At 52.3% G+C, this 20,333-nt stretch overlaps 2 protein-coding genes across 3 annotated transcripts; both read right to left on the bottom strand.

The window, feature by feature from the left end:
• Positions 1–5,307: 5,307 nt before the first annotated feature.
• Positions 5,308–6,706, bottom strand: Ovca2 (OVCA2 serine hydrolase domain containing). Its single transcript, XM_085695293.2, has 2 exons — positions 6,480–6,706; positions 5,308–6,271 (listed from the first exon to the last, which is right to left on the bottom strand). The coding sequence occupies exons 1-2, from the start codon at positions 6,646–6,648 to the stop codon at positions 5,772–5,774; spliced, it is 669 nt and encodes a 222-aa protein (XP_085551419.1). The 5' UTR covers positions 6,649–6,706; the 3' UTR covers positions 5,308–5,771.
• Positions 6,133–18,100, bottom strand: Dph1 (diphthamide biosynthesis 1). 2 transcript variants are annotated; one of them, XM_085695292.2, is made up of 13 exons: positions 17,941–18,100; positions 14,051–14,203; positions 13,871–13,934; positions 12,221–12,342; positions 11,488–11,645; positions 11,228–11,349; positions 9,092–9,160; positions 8,599–8,755; positions 8,375–8,475; positions 7,415–7,493; positions 7,072–7,206; positions 6,792–6,898; positions 6,133–6,271 (listed from the first exon to the last, which is right to left on the bottom strand). In XM_085695292.2, exons 1-12 carry the CDS (start codon positions 17,999–18,001, stop codon positions 6,809–6,811), a joined length of 1,311 nt encoding a protein of 436 aa, XP_085551418.1. In that variant the 5' UTR covers positions 18,002–18,100; the 3' UTR covers positions 6,133–6,271; positions 6,792–6,808. The 2 variants fall into 2 exon arrangements, with proteins under 2 accessions (XP_085551418.1, XP_087766431.1); XM_087910305.1 differs by lacking the exon at positions 17,941–18,100 and adding an exon at positions 15,246–15,384.
• Positions 18,101–20,333: the final 2,233 nt, after the last annotated feature.

Below are 20,333 nucleotides of genomic sequence, written 5' to 3'. Positions count from 1 at the left end.
GCCTATGCCTTCCACATCAGTGAGTGCTGAGGTGGTCCCTCAGTGCCAGAGCTGGTCACTGCCCAGTTGCCCTCTCCATCACTTGTCAGGCTAGCCCTTCCATTTGTGAATGCTCCAGACAATTTCCCAGACTCTCTTATAGAGGACCCTCGGCTCATTCCTCAAGTCCAGGCTACGCTCCTCAACTCCCTTACCTTCCCTGCGGTTTCCACCATCTGACTAGTATGCGGCCGAGTCAAGAAACCTTCCAAGACTCCCAGCCTTCACTACCCCTCTTTCCCCAGCCTCTTGCTGGGGTTTCCTTTCCTTGGTCCCAAGAGAAAGAGAGGAGAGAGAGAGAGAGAGAGAGAGGGAGAGAGAGAGAGAGAGAGAGAGAGAGAGAGAGTGGCCATACGGGCTGGGGTGTGATACCACCGCGAGGGATCTTCCGGCGTCACAGACCTGCCGGGTCTAGGAATCCAGGAATGTGGTTGGGGTCTACCAAGTGAGGACCTCCGAGGTCCAGGCGAGAGAGGACTGAGCCCCCCAGGACTCCCGAAGCCCAAAGGGGAGAGTGAATAAACACGCAAAGGGGCCGCACCCTCCCTGCACTGTCCTCCTCCAGCCCGCCGTCTGCAGTTCCGGAAAGTTAACCCCTTGGAGACCAAGCCTGGGGTTACGTACCCCCCCATCCTGCTTCCGCGCGCACACCCTCCTCCCGCTCCCAACTCCAAGTCGCTTCGTCCCGTCCTCCCCTACGCTGCCCCCCCCCCCGCGCTTGCCACTATAAATAGCCTCTTTTCCCGTTTCCTAAATTCCCTGCTGACGTCGGCAACGCGTCAGTGTGTAGGAGCCGCGGCCGCATGAATGAGCCGCCGCACGAGTACTACGCGCGCCTATAAAAGCGGCGGCGCCGGCCGGGCTGCGGGAGGCAAGCCGGCACTGGAACGACGAGGCCAGCCAGGTAAGGACCCACTGACGGTCGGAGATGGGCCGATGCACGGACACCATGGGAAGGCAAGGAGGGGACCGGCGGGCGGAGGGTTGGAGGGTCGCTCCGGAGTGAGGATGGGGACAGAGTGGGAGGGACGAAGGCTCCTTGCAGCTCGGTGGAGCAGGGGCCGGAGGCTGACCCAACCCTATGCAGCACCTGCCGGGACCCAGATGAAGACGCAGGACACTCTGGAGAAACATCGAGAGGAGAATCGAGCCCCCCGACCCCATTTCCCGAAGCTGAGCGGCTCCTGCGCCATCCTTCCAAGAAAGTGGGGAGAAGGTGCTGGAGTCCCAGGAGACGCGCCCCCTCAATTCTCTCCCTGTCCGCAGCGCGGTGACTCAGCCTAGATGGCCCCGACTGATTGAGCCAGGGCGGCCACGACAGACAGACGCACACCTCGACCCTGCGACTCTCTCGGGACCCCTGCCCCGCATGCTGCCCAGACGCCCCTTCCCTGTCCTGTCCCGTCCCTTCGGGCTGTCCCACTGCGCCCAGGACTTCCCGCCTCTGCAAGTGGAGCTGTCCTCTCAGGACCAGGCGGGGGCGGGGCTTCGGCCTGGCGCCCCGCTTCACCCCCACCGCCACCGCACTGCCGGAAGTGCCTCCCCACTGGGACATCTTTGACGTCACAGGACTCTGACGTCAACGGTCGCGTGCCTGTCCGCGCAGTTTGGGCGGAGGGGGATATGAGAAGCAGCAGCACCCCAGCCGCGGGCGACGGGACATCCTCGCCCGGGCAGTGCGCCGGCACCTTGGCTCTAGACTGCTTACTGCCCGGGCCGCCCTCAGTAACAGTCTCCAGTCACGGCCACCGACGCCTGGCCCCGCCCCAGGACCACCGACCCGAGGCCCCTCCGCGCCTCCCTGCGCCGCTGTCCGCGGTGCTGATGCAGCGCAGGAGCCTCCCTCGGGCCCGCCCGTCCAAAGTCCCCGTGGGCTGCTGTGGGCGCTGGTCCCGCACACGCTCGCACAGCCCCAGCCGCCCCCGCCGCCCGCGGTGCTGACGTCAGCCTGACAGTCCCGCCCCCGCGTCTCCAGGGCAACCGTGGCTTTCGATTGTTACTGTGGGAACCGGAGGTAACAGTCTACAGCCATGGTCGCCCCGCAGCACGCCCACGCTCCCCACCACGCCGAGTTCTGCCAGCCCGGGTTTGGGCAGATGCAGAGTAAGAGGAGGCGGGGCGGCGACGCAACATCCGATGTGTCTGCGGGGGTGGCAGGAGGTGTGCTCAGAGGGGCAGCCTATGAGGCTGCTACCTGCGCATCCACCCAGGCACAGAAGCAAGCCAGGTCCGCGGAGTATCTGAGCATCCTTTTCAGTGACTGTCCGGTCTTTCCAGTCGAGGTATCTGCTACCTACTGGTGGCGAAAAATTAGGTTGTTCTGAGATAAGAATTTTTTTCTCCTGCGGGGGGTGGGGTGGGGGTGGAGGACACGTGAGACCAGAAATCCTTCAAGAAGGAAAGAGAAAACACGTTTGTCTGCAGAGGGCTAAAGGGGCCGGAGAGGGAAGTTTATCACATTTCTTCCAGAAACTCACAGGTGAGCAGGCAGATGGCAAAGGATCCATTTCCTGATAGAGCTACAACCTCTCTATGACTTTGTCCCCCAACTTTCTCCTGAACCACAGAAGATGATTAAAGGGGTTCTTGCTGGCTGATAGTGGCACATGCCTTTAATCCTAGCACTCGGGAGGCAGAGGCAGGAGGATCTCTGAGTTCGAGGCCAGCCTGATCTACACAGCGAGTTTCAGGACAGCAAGCTCACCTGGTCCCTTCTCCCTTCCGTTGGTCTCTAAGTACTATATCCAACGTGCCATAAAAAGGGGTACCACAAAGGCTGAATCTGTGGCTAGGGCTGCTGAGGGACTCTGCTAGGGTACTGTCTTCAGAGCTTTAGAAATTCTCTGATCTAATCGAGGAAGAAAAAAAAACCTATCGGGATATTCTGAAAAGAGACAAATCTTTTGCAGATTGAACCCATCAGAAAAACGTGGGCAGAAGGTTGCCTGTACAATGCTGCGATTGTCTGGTAACCTAGAAAGCATTGAGTGTAAACCATGCCCTCTTCCCCAAGGATTACTTTACGGATTGGAAAGCTGAGGCCCAAGATGGGCATTAGCCTATAGTGAAGTGGTAGTTACTACTTGCTTTCTACAGCAGAGAAACCACCAAAGCAAGGAGCAGTGGTGATGTGTACATGCAGTCCCAGCTACTTAGGAGACTGAGGAAAGGGAGCCCATGAGTTCAGAAGCTCCAGGTTAGCCTGAGCAATAAATATAGTGAGATCCTCTGTGTCTCCAAACAACAGGGAGGGAGGCACGTGATGGCAACAGGCAAGAACTTTTGGGTCCGAATCATCAAATCTTGAGTAATGTACTTAGCTTTTGTGTCTGTTTCCTCAATTGTAAAATTTGGTTATTAGGTTAATGACAGTACTTACTTCATGACATTACAAAGTGAAATTAGGCAATAAGGCAGTGGGCTGAACAGAGAGCTCCATGGTACAGTTTGTGCTTAGTATGCCCAAGGTCCTGGGTTTGGTTCATGGCACCAAAAATAAATGAGATAAGCCATGGTGGTAGATACTTTTGAATCCTGACATTTGGAAGACAGAAATAAGTAGACTTCTGTGAGTGAGTGCAAGACTAACCAGAACTCTGGTGAGACTTTGTCTCAAAATTAAATTAAATGATGGGTTTCTACTTGTCCCATTGTCTGGTATAGTTATTTCTTAATAGATGTTATTTCTAGCCTCTGGACCTTATTTGCCTGGGCTATAAATTGAAAAAAAAAAGTGTGCTTTTGTATTTGAAGACAAGGCTACTCTATATAGCAGCCCTGGAACTTGCTTTGTAGACCAGGCTGGCCTCGAACTTACAGAGATCCACCTGCCTCTGCCTCCTATGTGCTGGGACTAAAGGCATGTACCACCAGGCCTACACAGCTAAATCGAAACTTTTACAGCAGTGAGTAATTCGTCAGGAGACCTGCTTTCTCTCCCCTACAGAAGGTTCTTAGTCCCATTAGAGGCCCTTTCCTAGTAACACATATTTACCAAACTCTATCCAAGTTTTCAAATAGCAACCTCAGGAATGACTGGGGCAGTTTGTCAAATAGATCTATAGTTTTCTCTAAGAATTCCAGTTGAACAAATGCTCCTCATGTAAGTGACCCACAGGGGTTCAGTCTGCGTGGTGAGAGGTGACAACCATTCTGATTCACAGGAATCTTTACTCCAAGCATGAGCACTTCTGCTTCACCTAATATGGCTCTGCCTTAACCTTCTCCCTTTTTCCTCATAGAGCCAGGGCCTGAAGACCATTCACATGAATCTTTATTTAGAGGACTCCCAAGGAGTGCAGGTCCTTTTCCCCAGCTGGAGCCCGCCTAGAGGGGGCAGCCAGAGAGTCTGAGTCTGAGTACTAATTTGCAGATCCATCATTTTCAGAAAAGTAGGAATACTAATGAGCCAAAGCCAATAGGTTTATAGGAGTAATCCCATCTGTTGCAATGTCTTCTTGTCAAGAAAGTAACCCTTGGAAGACTATTGCAAGGCAGAGACCAACTCCCTATCTTACTTTGTAGCAAAAGGTTCTACAACAGGTTCACTGGACCTTTGAGTATAATTCCTGTCTATTTTTTTTTCCTTTAATTTTAAAAAGATTTCAGTGTGTATGAGGATTTGTTTTCATGTTTTGGCAGTCAATGCCTTTACCTGCGGAGTCATCTATCTCTTGGCCCCTTTGATGGAAGTCTTAAGTCCCAGACTGAAGAAGCCGGAGGCCTGACTGATCCTACATCAGAGTAGTCTGGAGGAAGGGAACAGTTGGCCTGAAGACCAGGCTGTCCTCAAAGTCAGATCCTACCTCTGCCTGCATGTGCTTCACCCTGGGCCATTGGGTCACTGACTTTAAACAGATACCATGTGCACACCTGGGACTGGGGTTAGAGCCTCTGGAACTAGTTAGAGATGTTTGTGAGCTGCCATGTGAGCGCTGGGAATTGAACCTGGCCCCTGCAAGAGCAAGCTGTGTTCCTCAGCCCCTCCACTTCTCTGCCAAGGGACATCTAAGGATGACTTGGAGTATCCGTGCCAGCCTCAACTCCTACTCAGTTATTAAGCTCCCTAGAGGACAATGGCTTGGGATTAGGTAGGACCCTGTGATGTCCTAGAAAAAGCAGTCTGTCAGAAGTCAAGAGCAGCGTGTGGAGTGAACACCGAAATAAAATGGTAATCCTTAAAGTACCCATAACTGACTGCACTTCCCAAGGCTCAACACATCAGGATAATTAGGAATAGCATTAATCTCAAAAACCCTGCAGATGGGCTCCTTAGGAAAAGGCAGTTTATTGTATCTGCAACATCTGATACAATCCAAGCCTTCAAGCTCAGAGTTCAGAAGGGATGGGGCAGTTATGGAAGAACAGGGACCAAAAGAAAACCAACTCTCAATTCTCAGGTACTGCGTTCTAGGAAGCCTAAAAGCAGGTGACCCAGTCAGAGCCTTGTCAAGTGTCCTCTTTCCCCAGAATCCTCAATCTAAACCGCTTTATTGTGGGGCAATCACTGGGGTGCCGGCCCGTTCGAGCATCACTCTCCTCTCACGGGCATTCTGGCCTCCTCATGTTTATCAAGGCTACCCTCTCCTCTTTGCTCCAGTAAGGAAAAGCTGTCTTTCATCTAAGCACGGTAAGAGTGCAACAGTGGAGATTCCAGCATTCTAAGAACAGGAGGGCACGAGACAGCGGTTGCTAGAGCAGGTGGGGGCAGTTCGGAGACATTTGCTGGTCCTTCACTCTGTAAACTGGTCCAAGAACTTGAGGTAGGCCTGACGCTGGGATGCAGCTGCTGGGATGAAGTGTCCGCCAGAGTGGGTGAGGGTGACAGCCCCAAGAAATCGGCTAGCCAATTGCATACTCTCCTGAGAAGGGATGATTCGATCAGTGTCCCCAAAAACATGAAGTGAAGGTAGTGACAAGGGGCTCTGTAGGATGGATTCCTTAAGGCCAAGGCCTCGGGGGCGGAACCCCGACACAAGTATGATAAATCGTGGCAAGGGGAAGCGGGGATCGCCTGCCTGACCCAGGGCACAAACAAAAGCTGCTAGTGCAGCCCCCTGGCTGAAGCCAAGAAGTCCGTCGAAAGGCCCCAGCGAGTCCAGGGCTTTTGCCACCGTTTCCAAGGCTGCCTCCAAACCCCTGCACGCCGCAGGCTCTTCCAGTGCGGAGAAAACATCTGCTTCCTGTTCGGAAAACCACCAGCCTCGAGGCTGCTCCTCCGGAGCACAGGGCCCTAGAAGCAGATGGGAGAAGAATACGGGACCAGGGTTAGAGGGATCCGGGGAGAAAGGGGAGAGCAAGCTTGGGAGGGACGTGGTAGGGACTGGTCACAGCTAAAGGAGATCAGGATGCGCAGGCTGGAGCCTGAGTGAGAACCGGGAGGTCCGCTGTGTTGAGGGACCGGTAAGTTGCGGGGCATTTCCGGAGCAGGCTTGTCTCACCCGAATCTGGCCCGGCGCCCTCGGGGACCGGATGTGGCCCGCTGAGGCACACTAGCTCTGCGCGGCCCCGCAGCGCCTTCCTCAGCGCTCCAGTCTTCTCACGGAAGCCCCGTTCGCTCTGCCGGAAGCCCGCCAGGCACAGCACTCTCAGGGGCTGCCGCGACGCCATCCCGCAGAGCCACCGGAAGCGGGTCTTCCGTGGGCGGAAGTGGAGCCTGCGAGGGGCGGGGCCCGAGCCTACAACACCCAGAAGGCGGGGACGCGGAGGGCGGGCGCTCGGAAGACAAAAAGGTGGGGTGTGGCCGTAAATACCTGCGGCTGGAGACGCCTCAGGGAGCTGGCTGGGCAGCCTTCCGATCTGTACAGCTGCAACCCCCACAGGCCGGGGCAGGAGACGGGCCTCGGAAGCCCTGCTGCACCTGAGGGAGGCGACACAGCCAGGTCACACTACCGCGACCTCCACCCGGCAACCGTGCATTTCCCCCGGTGTCCTCAGGGCGGCGGCCGTGGCTCACGTCGCTGGGGAGGCAGCCTGAAGTCAAGGCTGTGCCTGCGGGATTACAGTTCCGCCATCGCTGAGGTCCCCGCCTACCTTGCCCGGCTGGCTGAGACCCCGGGGTCCTGGGTCCCGATCATGATTCACAGTCCATGGCCCTAAAGAGCTGCCGGCATAGAAGTCCATAGGGTAGGGCTGCTGCCAGGAAATGTCCTTCAGGGCCACGGCCGCCTAGGGAAAAAAAACAATTACAGCAATATTTTTTGGTCTTTGGAATTAAAGGTATGTGCTACCACTGCCTAGCAAGCCAGTTCTTAAATATACAAACCAACAAAACTACAAAACAAGATGGTGGCCCAATCCCAGCCGTCCCACAAGCCTCCCTGGACAGAATGTACAAAGTCCACTCCCTAGCAGATTTTCCAAATGTAGTTGTTACCTCGTAGGGTGTCAGCAGTGGCTTGGAAAAGGCTGAACCCCAGTCAATGGAGAGGCGTGGACATGCCACCTGTACCCACCTAAGAAGAGAAGTCAGTAAGACTTGACATGGAACCTGGCAGTTGTGGCCCATGCCTTTAATCTTAGCACTCAGGAGGCAGAGGCAGGTGACCTCAGTGAGTTCGAGGCCAGCCTGGTCTACAGAGTGAGTTCCAAGACAGCCAGAGCTGTTTCAGAGAAACCCTGTCTCAAAAAACGGGAGGCAGGGGGACACGGACGGCCGAAGACTCTCTCTGAGGTACCACACTGAAAAAAATGACCATTTGTAAACAGTATGTATTGATTCTACTGTTGTTAAGAGTACTATATACTGTTGGGGAGGTAACTCTTACGTGCTTGCCTTGTAAGCCAAGAACTTGACCTTAATTCCTAAGACCACTGCATTAAAAAAAAAGAAAGAAAAGTGTGTGTGTCATATACATTTGTACCCAGGTGGATTGCAAGCTCCAGGTCAGCGAGAGACCCTGTCTCAGAAAATTTAAAAGAGAGAGAGAGGGTGGACAGCACCTGAAGGTGGACACTCCAGCTGGGGCGGGGGTGGTGCACACCTTTAATCCCAGCACTCAGGAGGCAGAGGCGGGCGGATCTCTGTGAGTCAAGGCCAGCCTGGTCTACAGAGCAAGTTCCAGTATAGCCAGAGAAACCCTATCTCAAAAAAAAAAAAAAAAAAAAAAGGAAAAAGAAAAGAAAGAAAAAGGAAAAAGAAATTCCACCTTAAGTGAATCAAATTCAGGTTATCAGACCTTTACTCCATAAGATCCCTCAGCCCCCTAAGATCCTTCTGGGGGTAGTTCTTCTGTGGGCAGTCACCCCCTTAGAACCAAAGTCAGTGCTGGGCAGAACCTAGTTTCTAAGCTCCCATTAGCTGGTCACTCTACATAGGCAAGGTGAGGGAACTCACACATCCACCCCAGGAAGTAGACTGAGCTTGCTAGGGAAGATCTCAGAGAGCAGAAGTCTCACGAAGGGAAGTCCCAAGTCTTTGAGCCGAGATTCCAAGTGCTGTTGGGAGAAGGGGCCCAGTTGAAGTCTCTGATGAAGCAGCCAAAGCTAGATATTTTGGCCTACAGATTTCTCCAGCTACTTTCCTGTTGGTCCCCTCCTCCTGATACCAAACCCTCTCACCTCCAGGATCTTGGGACTACCCTGGCGACCCAAAGTTCCCAGAATAAGGCCCCAGGACTTGGCCGAGCGTGCTGCAGCAATGGCTTCCTGGCGAATGGCTTGCATGCGCTGGTGATCATAGTGCTCTCTGGAGAGGACTTTGCTATATGGGTCATACCTGGAAAGGTGGCCAGGAGCACTGTGACAATCAGAGTCACACTATCTGAGAGACTTCCCGACACAGCAAGGAATTAAGAAATCTGGCCCCAGGCAGGAATCCACATTGTTACTGAGGAGATCAGCCCCCCAGCTAGGGCAGGGGAGAGGAAAGGAGTGTTTTAGGAGCTTCGGATGACTACCACGTAGGCAACAGCAGTTTGGGGTCTAAATTCCAGATGTGCCTCAGCCAGGGATGGCTGCCATTTAGTGAACAAGGATGTGGAATAGCCTATTGAGGGCCCCAGGGCAGAGACTCTCGCCCTGCCACAGATGCTCAGCCCTCCCCAGCCCATACCTGTAAGCAGGGACATCAGGATTGGCAATCATGACAGACTCCAGATGGAAGCGGCCATCTCCCAGATACCTGCAGGGTGGAAGGAGTATGTATGTGTGGTATGGGGTAGCACAGGGGTACCCCGGCTTATAGGTCCAGATGACTGAGTCCTCAGCCACTCGTGCTGCCGAGGCAGTCCTCAGTTCACGTTAGGGCCTCTCTTATGTGCAGTAACACCTCTAGCTGTGCACTCAGTCTTCCGAAAGAAAAGGAAGTGCCAAGGCTGACGAAAGACCACCTGGGCTCAGGAGAGCCTAATTTGAAAGCTAAGGGACAGTTTCTTTTTTATTAAACTCAATACAGACATAAATTATGTTCAGACTAGACAGTGGTGGCACACGCCTTTAATCCCAGCACTCAGGAGGCAGAGGCAGGCGGATCTCTATGAGTTCAAGGCCAGCCTGGTCTATAGAGCAAGTTCCCAGACAGTCAAAGCTATACAGAGAAACCTAGCCCCAGAAAAATAAATAAATAAATAAATAAATAAATAAATAATAAAGAGAGAGAGGGAAGGAAAGAAGGAGAGAGAAAGAGAGAAAGAAGCTGAGTGGTGGTGGTCCACCAAGCAGTGTTGTTGCATGCCTTTAATCCCAGCACTCAGGAGGCAGAAGAAGGCATTTGAGGCCAGCCTGGTCTACAGAGTGAGTTCCAGGGCAGTCAGAGCTACACAGGGAAACCCTATCTCAAAAATCCAAAGTAAATAATAAAGACATGAAAAGTTTTAAGTGTATATTCTATAGGCCGCAGAGGAGTTCTAGGGTACACAGAGGCTACTCTGGAACCGAATCAGTACTGGCCCAGTTATAACAACTGCTATTTCCTGGTCTTCTGATTTGCCAGGTACAGTGACTCATGTCCTTTTTTGCTTTTTGTTGTTGTTGTTTGTTTTTGTTTTGAGACACGATTTCTCTGTGTAGCCTGGGCTTTCCTGGAACTAGCTCTGTACACCAGGCTGGCCTTGAACTCATGTATCCCCACCACCCCGCTAGTGCCTCATGCCTTTAATCTCAGACCTTGAGAGGCAGAGACAGGGGGATCTCTATGAATTTTAGGCTGGGCAACACAGTGAATTCCAGGATAGCCAAGGCCTCACAGTGAGATCCTGTCTCAAAGAACAAAACAAAACCCACTTGCTCAAAGCTACACAGTATCAAGCAATGCATCTGAGATTTGATACCAGGCTTCCCTACTTGGCTACATTGAACATACCCTCCAAGACACACTCTCTTATAGTACCTTCCTGAGACCTGGAGAGTCCAGAGCTTACAAGAGAATTCATCCATGGCAGTTGCTCTCTCTCTCTCTCTCTCTCTCTCTCTCTCTCTCTCTCTCTCTCTCTCTCTCTCTCTCTCTCTCTCGAAGACCATACATCCTTCTGAGGCCAGCACTCAGAGTGTCTCCCTCACCACACATCTTGAAGCCCCGGATGATGGGCATCCATTATGTTGGCACACATACATGGGGAATGGCCCACAGGGAACAGGGCTGCCAGGTCTGACCTGTGGAAGGCCTGCTTATAAGTGAGCCTAAAGGCAGAGTATCCTATTCGGGTGTAGCAAAACCTGTGGGACCAGCACCCAAAGCTCTCAGGGGTGGGACTGAGCCACAGTGCCCCACCCACCTCTCTTGCCATTAGCTAGGAAAGGACCCCCTCCCAACCAGAGTCAGAACCAGAGGAGCTGTCGCCTCGGAGGCTGGCTGCATTCACACAACATTAAGCATTTCCATTACCTAAAATAATTAGGCGGCAGGAGACACATTGCTCCTCCTTGTTAGCTGTCCGGATGCTAAATTAATGGGGCTGCAGCCTGGGCGTGCCCATCCATCTTCTCCAATTATATTCCCTCCACTTCTACCCATCCCGATCCCCCCATCAGGCCACCCTAGGCATAGCCGTCTGGATGGAAGATGGAACACAGGGAAGGTGCAGGTAAGCCTCAACTGTCATTCCCACCTGGGCCCTGTCTTGCAAGGTGACCTTGAGTGCACAGGTTAGGAGCCTGAGATGCAGCCTCTTTTCCTGTATCAGGAGCCTGAGGCTCCTTCCCTGAGTGGGTTTTGTATGTTTCTGCAAACTAGCCTCCATTTTTAACTTACACAACAGCTTCAACTTCCTTGGGTAGTCGAGGGGATGTGCAGCCGAGGATCTCCCCAGGGGACAGGGGCTTGCACTGTGGGACGCTGACATGATAATCCACTTTCAGCTCCTGTGCAGCTGCCTGTATTGACAATGAGGGAAGGGAAAAAAGTCGCTGGGAAAAATTCAGGGCCAGAGGAAGAGGCCAGAGCAGCAGGCACGGGAGCCAAGAGCACCCTGGAGCACCCTCTCTACCCCCATGGAATGCTGGCAAACTTACCTGCAGAGTTGACACAAACTGAATGGTGCTGACCAGAGCAAGCGAGCTGCCTGGGGTAAAGGTGAGGCGGACCGAGTCCAGAAGGTGGGCAGTATCTATCCGGATATCCACAAAGACATACAACACACGGAAGTCTTGAACTGATGTATCCATGGGAACTACAGACAAGAGTTCAAAACACTGTTCTAAAAGGCAGGAGGAGCAGGGAGCCTGGCCCAGTCCCAGTGTTAAAAATAGCCTGGACAGTGGCTTCGGCTTGGGGGGTGATTAGGAGAGAAGGGCAGGTCACAGTCTCCTAGAACTCTTCCTCATCACTGAGCTGGGTACCCAGCCTATTCTACCACCAAGAGCCTTTCAAACACCTGCATCTGCCAGGTGTGGCAACGAACACCTGTAATCCTAGCAGCTGGGAGGCCAAAACAGGACAGTTGTTAGGTTCCAGGCCTTCCTGAGCTACAGAGTGAGACCGTCTCAAACAAACAAACAAACAAACAAACAAACAAAAACATCAAACATGCATGCTATGTTTGAGTACTATCTCAGTGGGACAGTAGCATGATTTCCAAGGCAGTCAAATCCAGAGGAAAGAGCCACCAGCAAAGCAGAAAGGCCGAAGTTATCCTGGAAACCAGGAGGGATTCTGGGTTTGCAAGCAGGACAAGAGCAAATGGCAGAGAAGGTTATCCTGCGGCCTGCCTCCCTGCCAGTACTCCAGTGTCCCAGCCCACCATACCTAGACAGCTATGGCCATAGTGCACCAGAAAGTCGACTCCCAAGGCCCTTGCAGTAAAGTCATCCACACAGCAAGCCCCATAGGTCACATCGCCCATCACCATCACTTCAGCCTTTGTGAACCTGTAGGGGTGGGGTTGAGGAAACAATGGGACAGTGACACAGAATGAGTCTGGAGACAGTCCTAGCTCTGGAGGTGTCTCAGGACCGAGCTCTTCTTTCCCCACATCTTCCAAGTCCTTGAGTTGGCAGCTGCCAACCAAGAGTAGGAGGGGTGCAGCTGCCACCTCCCTCAGCCCTGGCAGCAGCTCCTAGAACAGTTGCTATGTGAAGATATGTCTGCAGCACCCTGCCCAGCCCGAGACTGCAAGCAGGACCCCTACCCCACAGAAGTGTGTGTGCAGAGTCCAACACAGACCACCTCCCAGACTCTGACTCATCCTACCCAGGCAACAAAAGATCCCCCCCTCCCAAACACTGGCACTGCTGTCTGTGTGGGCATGGATGCATGGATACGTAATGGCCTCCCCCTGCCCAGACCCCACCAACTCCCCACCCTTAGGCAAGGCCACGGGTGCCCAGGATGGGGAGGACCCATGCATAGCTCCCCCACAGCACATGGTGCTGCCCACACTCCTCATGCATTGGGATGAGTGGGCTCTGGACAGCACATTGTTATGAGATCCATTGCCAGGCCTGAATCACTGGGGGGCAGGGTGGGCAGAAAAGACCCTGTACCTCTAAACTCACCGCTGGAACAGCAGGAGGCTGAGTTCTCCTAGGAGGAGACCATACCTGGGCACAGATGATGGCTCTGTGACTGGGTTCCCCCAGTCTCTTCCTCTGGGGTGTAGTGGGGGAAGCTGAACAGCTGCCAATCTGCCCCCCTCCTCCACCCCTTCCCCAAATCAGGCTGTGCACAGAAGCAGATTATTCAGCGCCTTAGAATGCAGCCCAGGCTCTGAGTCAGCCAGAGCACTTAATTTTTTATAGATTAAAATGTATGCAAATTGGCCTGAGCCCCAGAGAGCATCCCCAAGGGGCAAGAGGGTGGGAGCAGGGAAGTGGGTCTGTGGTGGCAGGGAGGGAGAGGGGTGAGGGCAGCAGCAGGGAAGTGGGAGGTTCTCAGCACGAGATGACCTCCCCTTTCTTCATTCCCCTCCCTGTGCTCCTGCTGGCTCCAGATGGCTGAGCACTGTTTCCCCCCCACCCCCCAGCAATGGCTCATTGTCATGAAGAAACTTAGAAGGAGGGGGTAGAGGAACTGAATACCTTTCCCTAGGCATCTCTCTCCTCTGCCACCCATGCCTACTCCCACCCAAACTGAGCCAGAGAAAAAGAGGCACCCTCTTCAGCTCCCCAACCTTTCACCCCTCCTCTCTGCCCCCCTTAACAGCAGACCCTCACCCATTTAGGTTCCTCCCAGATGCTACCACCTGCTCTGGCCTAGAAACTAGAATTAACTTCTTTGCCTTTGTCCAGATTATACAGGGGAAGGGAGTTTTGTGTTGAGTTTTTCCCTGTGTGTGTATATACTTGCAGGAGGCTTAAGGGCTAGCCAGTGTGGTCCAGAAGAGAAAAATGAGGCCAACAGGCATACCTACCTATATTGGGCAAAGACTCAGCTAGTTCTCTAGTGCCCAAGCCTTACCTTTCCAAGATATCCACAATGGTGCAGGCAAAGAGGAGGAGGCCTTCTGGCATCTGTAAGGCCACTGCAAGACAAAGAAGACATGAAAGCAGAAGGCCAGAAATGGGGTGCGGGAACAGGGCTGTGTTTGGGCAGGCGACCTTTCCAACCTCATTCCAGCTCCATCCTTTGGGGGCTTACCCTTCTTGGCCTGGGCTTGCTGGATCCTCCAGATGGTCTTCGGGATCTCAAAGTTGTAGTTAGAAGGCAGGGCTTGGACAGCAGTCTGTAGCTGGGGGTTGTTCAGGATCTCAGGGGGGATCTGATTGGCCAGTCGACCCCGAGAGATGCGCCCTAGAACAAACGTAAGGCTTGGGTCTGCATCTGCCCTAGACCCCAGGCAACCAAAGCCACTTAATCTTTAATACTAAACTGAAGGCCCAGGTTCTACACACAAAGGATGTCCACTCAGCTTTTGCTTCAGTTGAATCATCCTACAGACAGAGATAGCCATACACCAGGGGAAAACTTGCGTAATTTACTTCTATGTTGTGAGATCACTAGCATAGAAGTAACCATAAATCATAAACAGGGGTGTGGCTCACTCCTCAAAACTAGAAATGGCACAAAGAAGACTGAAAAGCAAAGGAGCGTGAGTCTGGTCACACAACTGCAGTCCCGTTGACTTGGGCCACATTGATTAACTCATGCCTTCATCCCTCTTCTCAGTTAAAAGGGGAATAAAGCTAAGCATGGAGTGCACACTCGAGGCAGGAGGATGAAGGTGTCAAGACCAACAAGGGGCATGTCAGGTGGTGGCGGCACACGCCTTTAATCCCAGCACTTGGGAGGCAGAGGCAGGTGGATCTCTGTGAGTTTGAGGCCAGCCTGGTCTATAAGAGCTAGTTCTAGGACAGGCTCCAAAGCTACAGAGAAACCCTGTCTCGAAAAACCAAAAACCAAAAAACCCCAAAACAAAACAAAACAAAACAAAGCAAAAACCCCAAGGGCAACATAAAAGACATTGTCTCAAAAAAAAACAATAACCCATCTCTAAATTTGAGGCTAGCCTGGCCTATACAACAAGTGCCAAGCCACCCAGAGCGACATAGTGAGATCCAGTCTCAGAAAACAGCAACAACAACAAAATCCACAAAAAAAAAAGGGTGAAAAAAAGGTAAAGTGCTTGTCACATAAACATGAGGACCCCGAGTTCAGATCCCCCAGCACTCCCCCCCACACACACACACAAAGCTGATCACAGCAACAACACAAAGACAGGCGGTGGCTGCAGTCAGGATCTCTGTGACTGCAATGCCAGCCTGGTCTACAGAGTGAGTTCCAGGACAAAACAGAGCTACACAGAGAAACCCCATCTTGATAAAAAGCTGCTCACCACAGCAGGCTCGTGTTTCCAGCACTGGCCTGTTGGACAGCCAGTCTAGGCAAATCACTGAGCTCCAGGTTCACTGAAGATGGGGTGCTTTAGATGGCTCAGCAGTTGTGAGCACTTGCGACTGATAACAGCCTGTAACTCAAACTCTAGGGAATCCAACACCCATTTCTGGCCTCCTGGGGTCCCTGTGCACGTGTGCATGCAGGAAACACAAACACATAAATAAAAAATAAATACTTAAAAAACAAGCAAACAAAAAATCGAAGGTGGAAGACTGGAAAGATGACTCCGATAACGGTGCCTGCCTCTAAGCCTCAGGACCTGAGTTCAATTCCCTGACCCATACGGTAAGAACTGACACCCCTGAGTGATGTTATGATCGCCACACACATGCACACAATACATACACAACAAATAAGTACTATTTTATTCTTTTTTCTCTGAGATAGGGTCTCTCTGTGTAGTCTTGGCTGTCCTAGAACTCACTCTGTAGACCAGGCTGGCCTCAGACTCAGAAATCCACCTGCTTCTGCCTCCCAAGTGCCAGGATTAAAGGTGTACTACCCTGCCTGGCCTTAAAACATTTTTTATTTTCATTAAAAAGGTGGAGAGCAAGGCACCTGAAACTGACCTCTGGTCTACACACACTTGTACACACCACACACTTGCACACATACACACAATTAAGCTGGGCATGGTACAGAAGGCCTGCAATCCCTGCTACTTAGGAAGGCAGGAAAATCAAAAGTTCACAGCCAGCCTGAGCAACTTAATGAGACTTTGTCTCAAAATGAAAAGTGAAGAGGGTTAGTTGTATATAACTCAGGCTGCTTGCTTAGCATGTACAAGGTCCTGGGTTCAATCCCCAGTATTTATCTGCCCCACCCCTTTCTCTCTCAGGTCCTGGGTTCAATCCCCAGTATCTCTCTCTCTCTCTCTCTCTCTCTCTCTCTCTCTAATTTTTAAAATTTTGGTGGCGGCGGTCATGGTTACTCGTTTAGGTTACAGTGAAACCCTGTCTCAAAACAGCCACAATTGGAGGCAGAGGGGAGCAGCTCAGTCATTAAGAGCACTGCTGCAGCCAGTGGTGGTGGTGCACACCTTTAATCCCAGCTACCAGGGAGGTGAGGCAGGCGGATCTCTGTGAGTTCAAGGCCAGCCTGGTCTACAAGAGCTAGTTCCAGGACAGGCTCCAAAGTTTCAGAGAAACCCTGTCTCAAAAACAAAACAAAACAAAAAACAAAACAAACAAACAAAAAGAGCGCATGCTGCTTTTTCTAAAGGACTAGAGTTTGAGTCCCAGCACCCTCATTGGACAGCTCATAACCACCTGTAACTCCAGCTCCAAGGGAATCTGACAGCTTCTTCCTACCTCTTCTGTCACCCACACAGGTGACACACATACACATAAGTAAAACTAAAACTTTAAAAGACCTTTTTTAGATTAAAGGGAAATAAACACCATACATTGAATTAATGTGTTCCCTAGTCTGTAATCCCTTATATTTGTTCAAGGGCAGAAAGAACACACTTTAGTACCATCAGAGGACAAACGATAAGAAAAGTGACCTTACACACTAGGAGGAACATTCTAGCCTGGGCAGAGAGGTATATAAATAAGCCCTTGAACAAAAAGAAAATACTGAAGCCAGCAGGATAGCCTAGAGGCCTGTATCTAAACCTGAGGATCTGGGCTCCATCCTTGGGCCCCACACGAAGGGAGAAAACAGACTCCACTAGCTGTCCTTTGACCCCATAGGCACTGTGACACACATGCCAAATAAGTATAAATAATATCTGGACATCCTATTCTCCCAGCACAGGGTCTTACTAGGAGCCAAACAGTTTGGAGATGTGAAAAGACAAGAAATGAATTTAGTCATCCGTACCAACAGAGCCTGTGTTATATACCAGAACTTCTACTAGGGTCCCTATGATAGGAGGACCTCCCAGACTTGTCCGCTCATCTACTGTGGTAGAAGGCTGTGTTGAAGAAAAACTCTATAGCCTGGTAGGCTGGGGCCCTGAGACCACATTAAAATATTACCGCTGTCAGAGCATTTCGTCAGTTGTTTTATGGCTTTGGACAAACTAGCTTAGACTTGCCGGCTTCCCGGCAGAATCTCTTAGACAGGTCCAACTCCCTTGCGGTCTTTTTGGACGTGGCACACGTGCTAGCGTGAGGAGCAGTAGGCACCTCCTCCTTTTTCAAGGATGTCACCTTCTGTTTTCATCAGTGTACCTCGCCCCCCAGTTGAGCAGAGATCCTTAGGCCAGGGTAGTACTTTAGTCCTTACACCTAGCACAGGGCTGGCATTTAGTGGGCGCTGGTTAGTTACTGGTGAAGGATACCAAGCGCCTCTTCGCATAAATAAAACCATTCCTTCCGAGTCCACTTGTAAAAGGCGACACGCACCCTTCCCTCTGGATCTGTCTTATCTGACACTCTTCCGGAGTCAGTCTGCCAGCGCGGATAGGGTGTAGTTCCACCTTGAGGATCATAAACTCCCAGGAGGGACAGCTTTTCCCGTCCCGAAGGACTGGGTCCCTGGGTCTCTGGTGACGGGAGTCCAAAACTTCTAACAGCATGAGACTCTCGGGTCTCAAGGAGAAAGGAGTCACCTTCCGCCCTGTCCCTGACCCGGGGGTCCCACCCGAGATGCAAAGCCTTCAGACACAGCGTTGCTGCACCCACCTCTGCCAGGGCCGACTCGGCTTCCTGGCTCCGCTGTCTCGGAAACAACCAGCGCCGCCATCACCCCAGAGCCCACGTGGGGACTAAAAAGGCAGTGCTGGAAGAACGCGGAGAACCCAGGCAGCACTGTCGACAGCCGAGCGGCAGGCAGAGGGCGGGGACTCTCGCGGGGCGGAGACTAAAAGAGAGATGTGGGCGGCGCTACAATGGGCCGCCTTCGGTCCAAAAGGTCTGAACTTTCAGGACTCTCCGGTCCTCTAGTGGTCTCAAGACCACTGCAGTTGCCTTCTGAACGACTTTGTTCCCACGCTCTTCCCTGACCTGGTTCAAAGATGTCACTCCCCGATAAGTGTGCCTGAGCGAGTTCTGCCGACCTTCCTGTTGCTCCCCACCCTCACCTTCCTTCTTTTTTGGTAAGCAGTAGTCTGTCAGCTGACATGGACACATTCTCTACCCCAGAGGACGCTGCTGTCCCAAAAGAATGGAGCCTTAGCGCCTACCAGCCCAGCTCCCACGCTGAAAATTTGATGTGGATTGCTGTGCGTCCACCATGTGGAGGGTTGATATGGGAGAAGCTAGCACCCAAGGGAGAGCCTGGAAACTGCAAAGGCTTTATTGGAAGGACGGGGCAGCCAGAGACCTCCAATTCCCTAAACCTTTTGGGTCCTGGCAAGCTTTGGCCTGTCTAGGTTGTCTTTCAGACGATAGCCTTTTTCCTGATCGGTGGACAGCACTCCTGGGACCCTAAAGAGAAGTCAGAGCTGTCAAGGAGACAGCCTCGACCTTTGTAAGAACAAAGCACCTGCAGGGATGACCCTCAGCAGTCAGTACCACAAAGCCGGGTCACCAGGACTCTGAACCCCTCCCCCCACCACTCCCATCCTCCTCTCTCTGCAGTGGTATCATGAGGAGCACAGCTGTCCCTTTAAGACAGTTCTGTGGCCTAAGGCTCCCCTGGAGGCCCTCCCTGCTTGGAAACCCCTAATTAAGGTGCAGAGAGACTTTAAAAACAAGCAGTCGGGGACAGGCCTTGCCTGGGAGGCTGCTCAGAGGAGAGGTAGCTGGGAGTGAGCAGCCAAGGGAAGGGATGGAAAGGGTCAGTGCCCCCCAGTCTGTGCCGCTCTGAGGACAGTATGACTTGGCTCTGAATATGTTCATTGTGGAACAGTCTTTCACCTTGATGAGAGTCCAGTCTGGGCTCCCGTGTCTTCCAGCTTTTCTGGACATCCCCCAACCCCTCAGAGTGCAGGGTCTGAGGTCCAGTAGCCAATTCTGTCCCCTTGGCAGACTCCCTGTGGATGACTTCCTTTCTGGTTTTAGCTTCAATTTCCATGGTGAAAAGATTGTCACCAGTGGCACAGTGGCTTCTCCCCAGCAACTGCCTCATCCCCTGGGGCCTTTACCTGGTCAGACGTATGCCCCTGTCCTAACACTGCTTGTACAGCTTCCATCACTCATGAGCAGCCCTGCCCCCATTAGGAAGCCAGGTGATACTGAGGAAAACCACAGTGCCAAACAATCATGAGTATGTCCCTAAGACCTTGCCGCACAGGACACCGGTAGCTGCCGGTCAGGGTTGAGGATACTTCCATGTGTCCGTGGGGGTCTCCCTTCCTGGGTTACTCAGATGTCTGAGTAATTACCGCCTGATGAGAAGGCAGACTCGATGTACCCCTCCCCCATTACAGCACAGCACCCACCTACAGCCATCCCCATCCCCTGGCTGGACTCCAAGTCAGCATCCAGCCCTCCTGAAACCCAAAAATAACTGCTTCTCACACTCACACCGCCCAACTTTACCCAATATATTGGAGTTCGTGGGGCAAGAGGGTCATGGGGAGGCGGCATGGGAAGGTGGGAAAGGAATGGCATACCCTCATCCGGGCCCACCCTTTATCACTGCTTACTGGGTGCTCTTGAGCAAGCTGTTTAGCCTCTCTGAGCCTTCGTTTTATGGGCTGCCTCCACAGGTCTTGGTGTCGCCTAGAGTTTAGTCTGGCAGAACTCAGGCGGTGCAGGGTCAGAGGAGTTCTGCAGCTAGCGGGAACTGTGAGAAGGAAGGCTCTGTGTTCCCAACACTAGCAGGACCAAGCTGGGGAATGTTCTAAATGAGGTTACTTTAGATCTTCACACATTGTGCCTTTCATCCTTCCTGAGTGCCCTTTCCTCTCAACCAGTTGAACTCAGACCTCAAGGGCACCTTCTGAGTCTCCTAGTCAGCCCCTTCTTGTATCTGTTAACTTTATATGCTCTTGAACATAGTTTGTGGGTCTTCTGTCATTTGCTTTTCTTTGCGGGGGGGGCTTTTTTGGTTTGTCGAGACAGGGTTTCTCTGTAGCTTTGGAGCCTGTCCTGGAACTAGCTCTTGTAGACCAGGCTGGCCTCGAACCCAC

Source organism: Myodes glareolus, chromosome 9 (genome assembly GCF_982192425.1).
Source record: "Myodes glareolus chromosome 9, mMyoGla1.1, whole genome shotgun sequence".
Lineage (NCBI taxonomy): Eukaryota > Metazoa > Chordata > Mammalia > Rodentia > Cricetidae > Myodes > Myodes glareolus.
Note: the sequence above shows the minus strand (reverse complement) of the source record. Positions and strands in the feature narration are given on the sequence as shown.

Coding starts and splice junctions, on each gene's coding strand:
- Ovca2 (XM_085695293.2), bottom strand. CDS start 6,648: ATGGCGTCGCGGCAGCCCCTGAGAGTGCTGTGCCTGGCGGGCTTCCGG. Junction 6,272..6,479: donor GGGCGCCGGGCCAGATTCGG/GTGAGACAAGCC, acceptor ATCTGCTTCTAG/GGCCCTGTGCTCCGGAGGAG.
- Dph1 (XM_085695292.2), bottom strand. CDS start 18,001: ATGGCGGCGCTGGTTGTTTCCGAGACAGCGGAGCCAGGAAGCCGAGTC. Junction 11,350..11,487: donor AGTTTGTGTCAACTCTGCAG/GTAAGTTTGCCA, acceptor TTGTCAATACAG/GCAGCTGCACAGGAGCTGAA. Junction 6,899..7,071: donor GTCTCAGCCAGCCGGGCAAG/GTAGGCGGGGAC, acceptor CGCCTCCCTCAG/GTGCAGCAGGGCTTCCGAGG.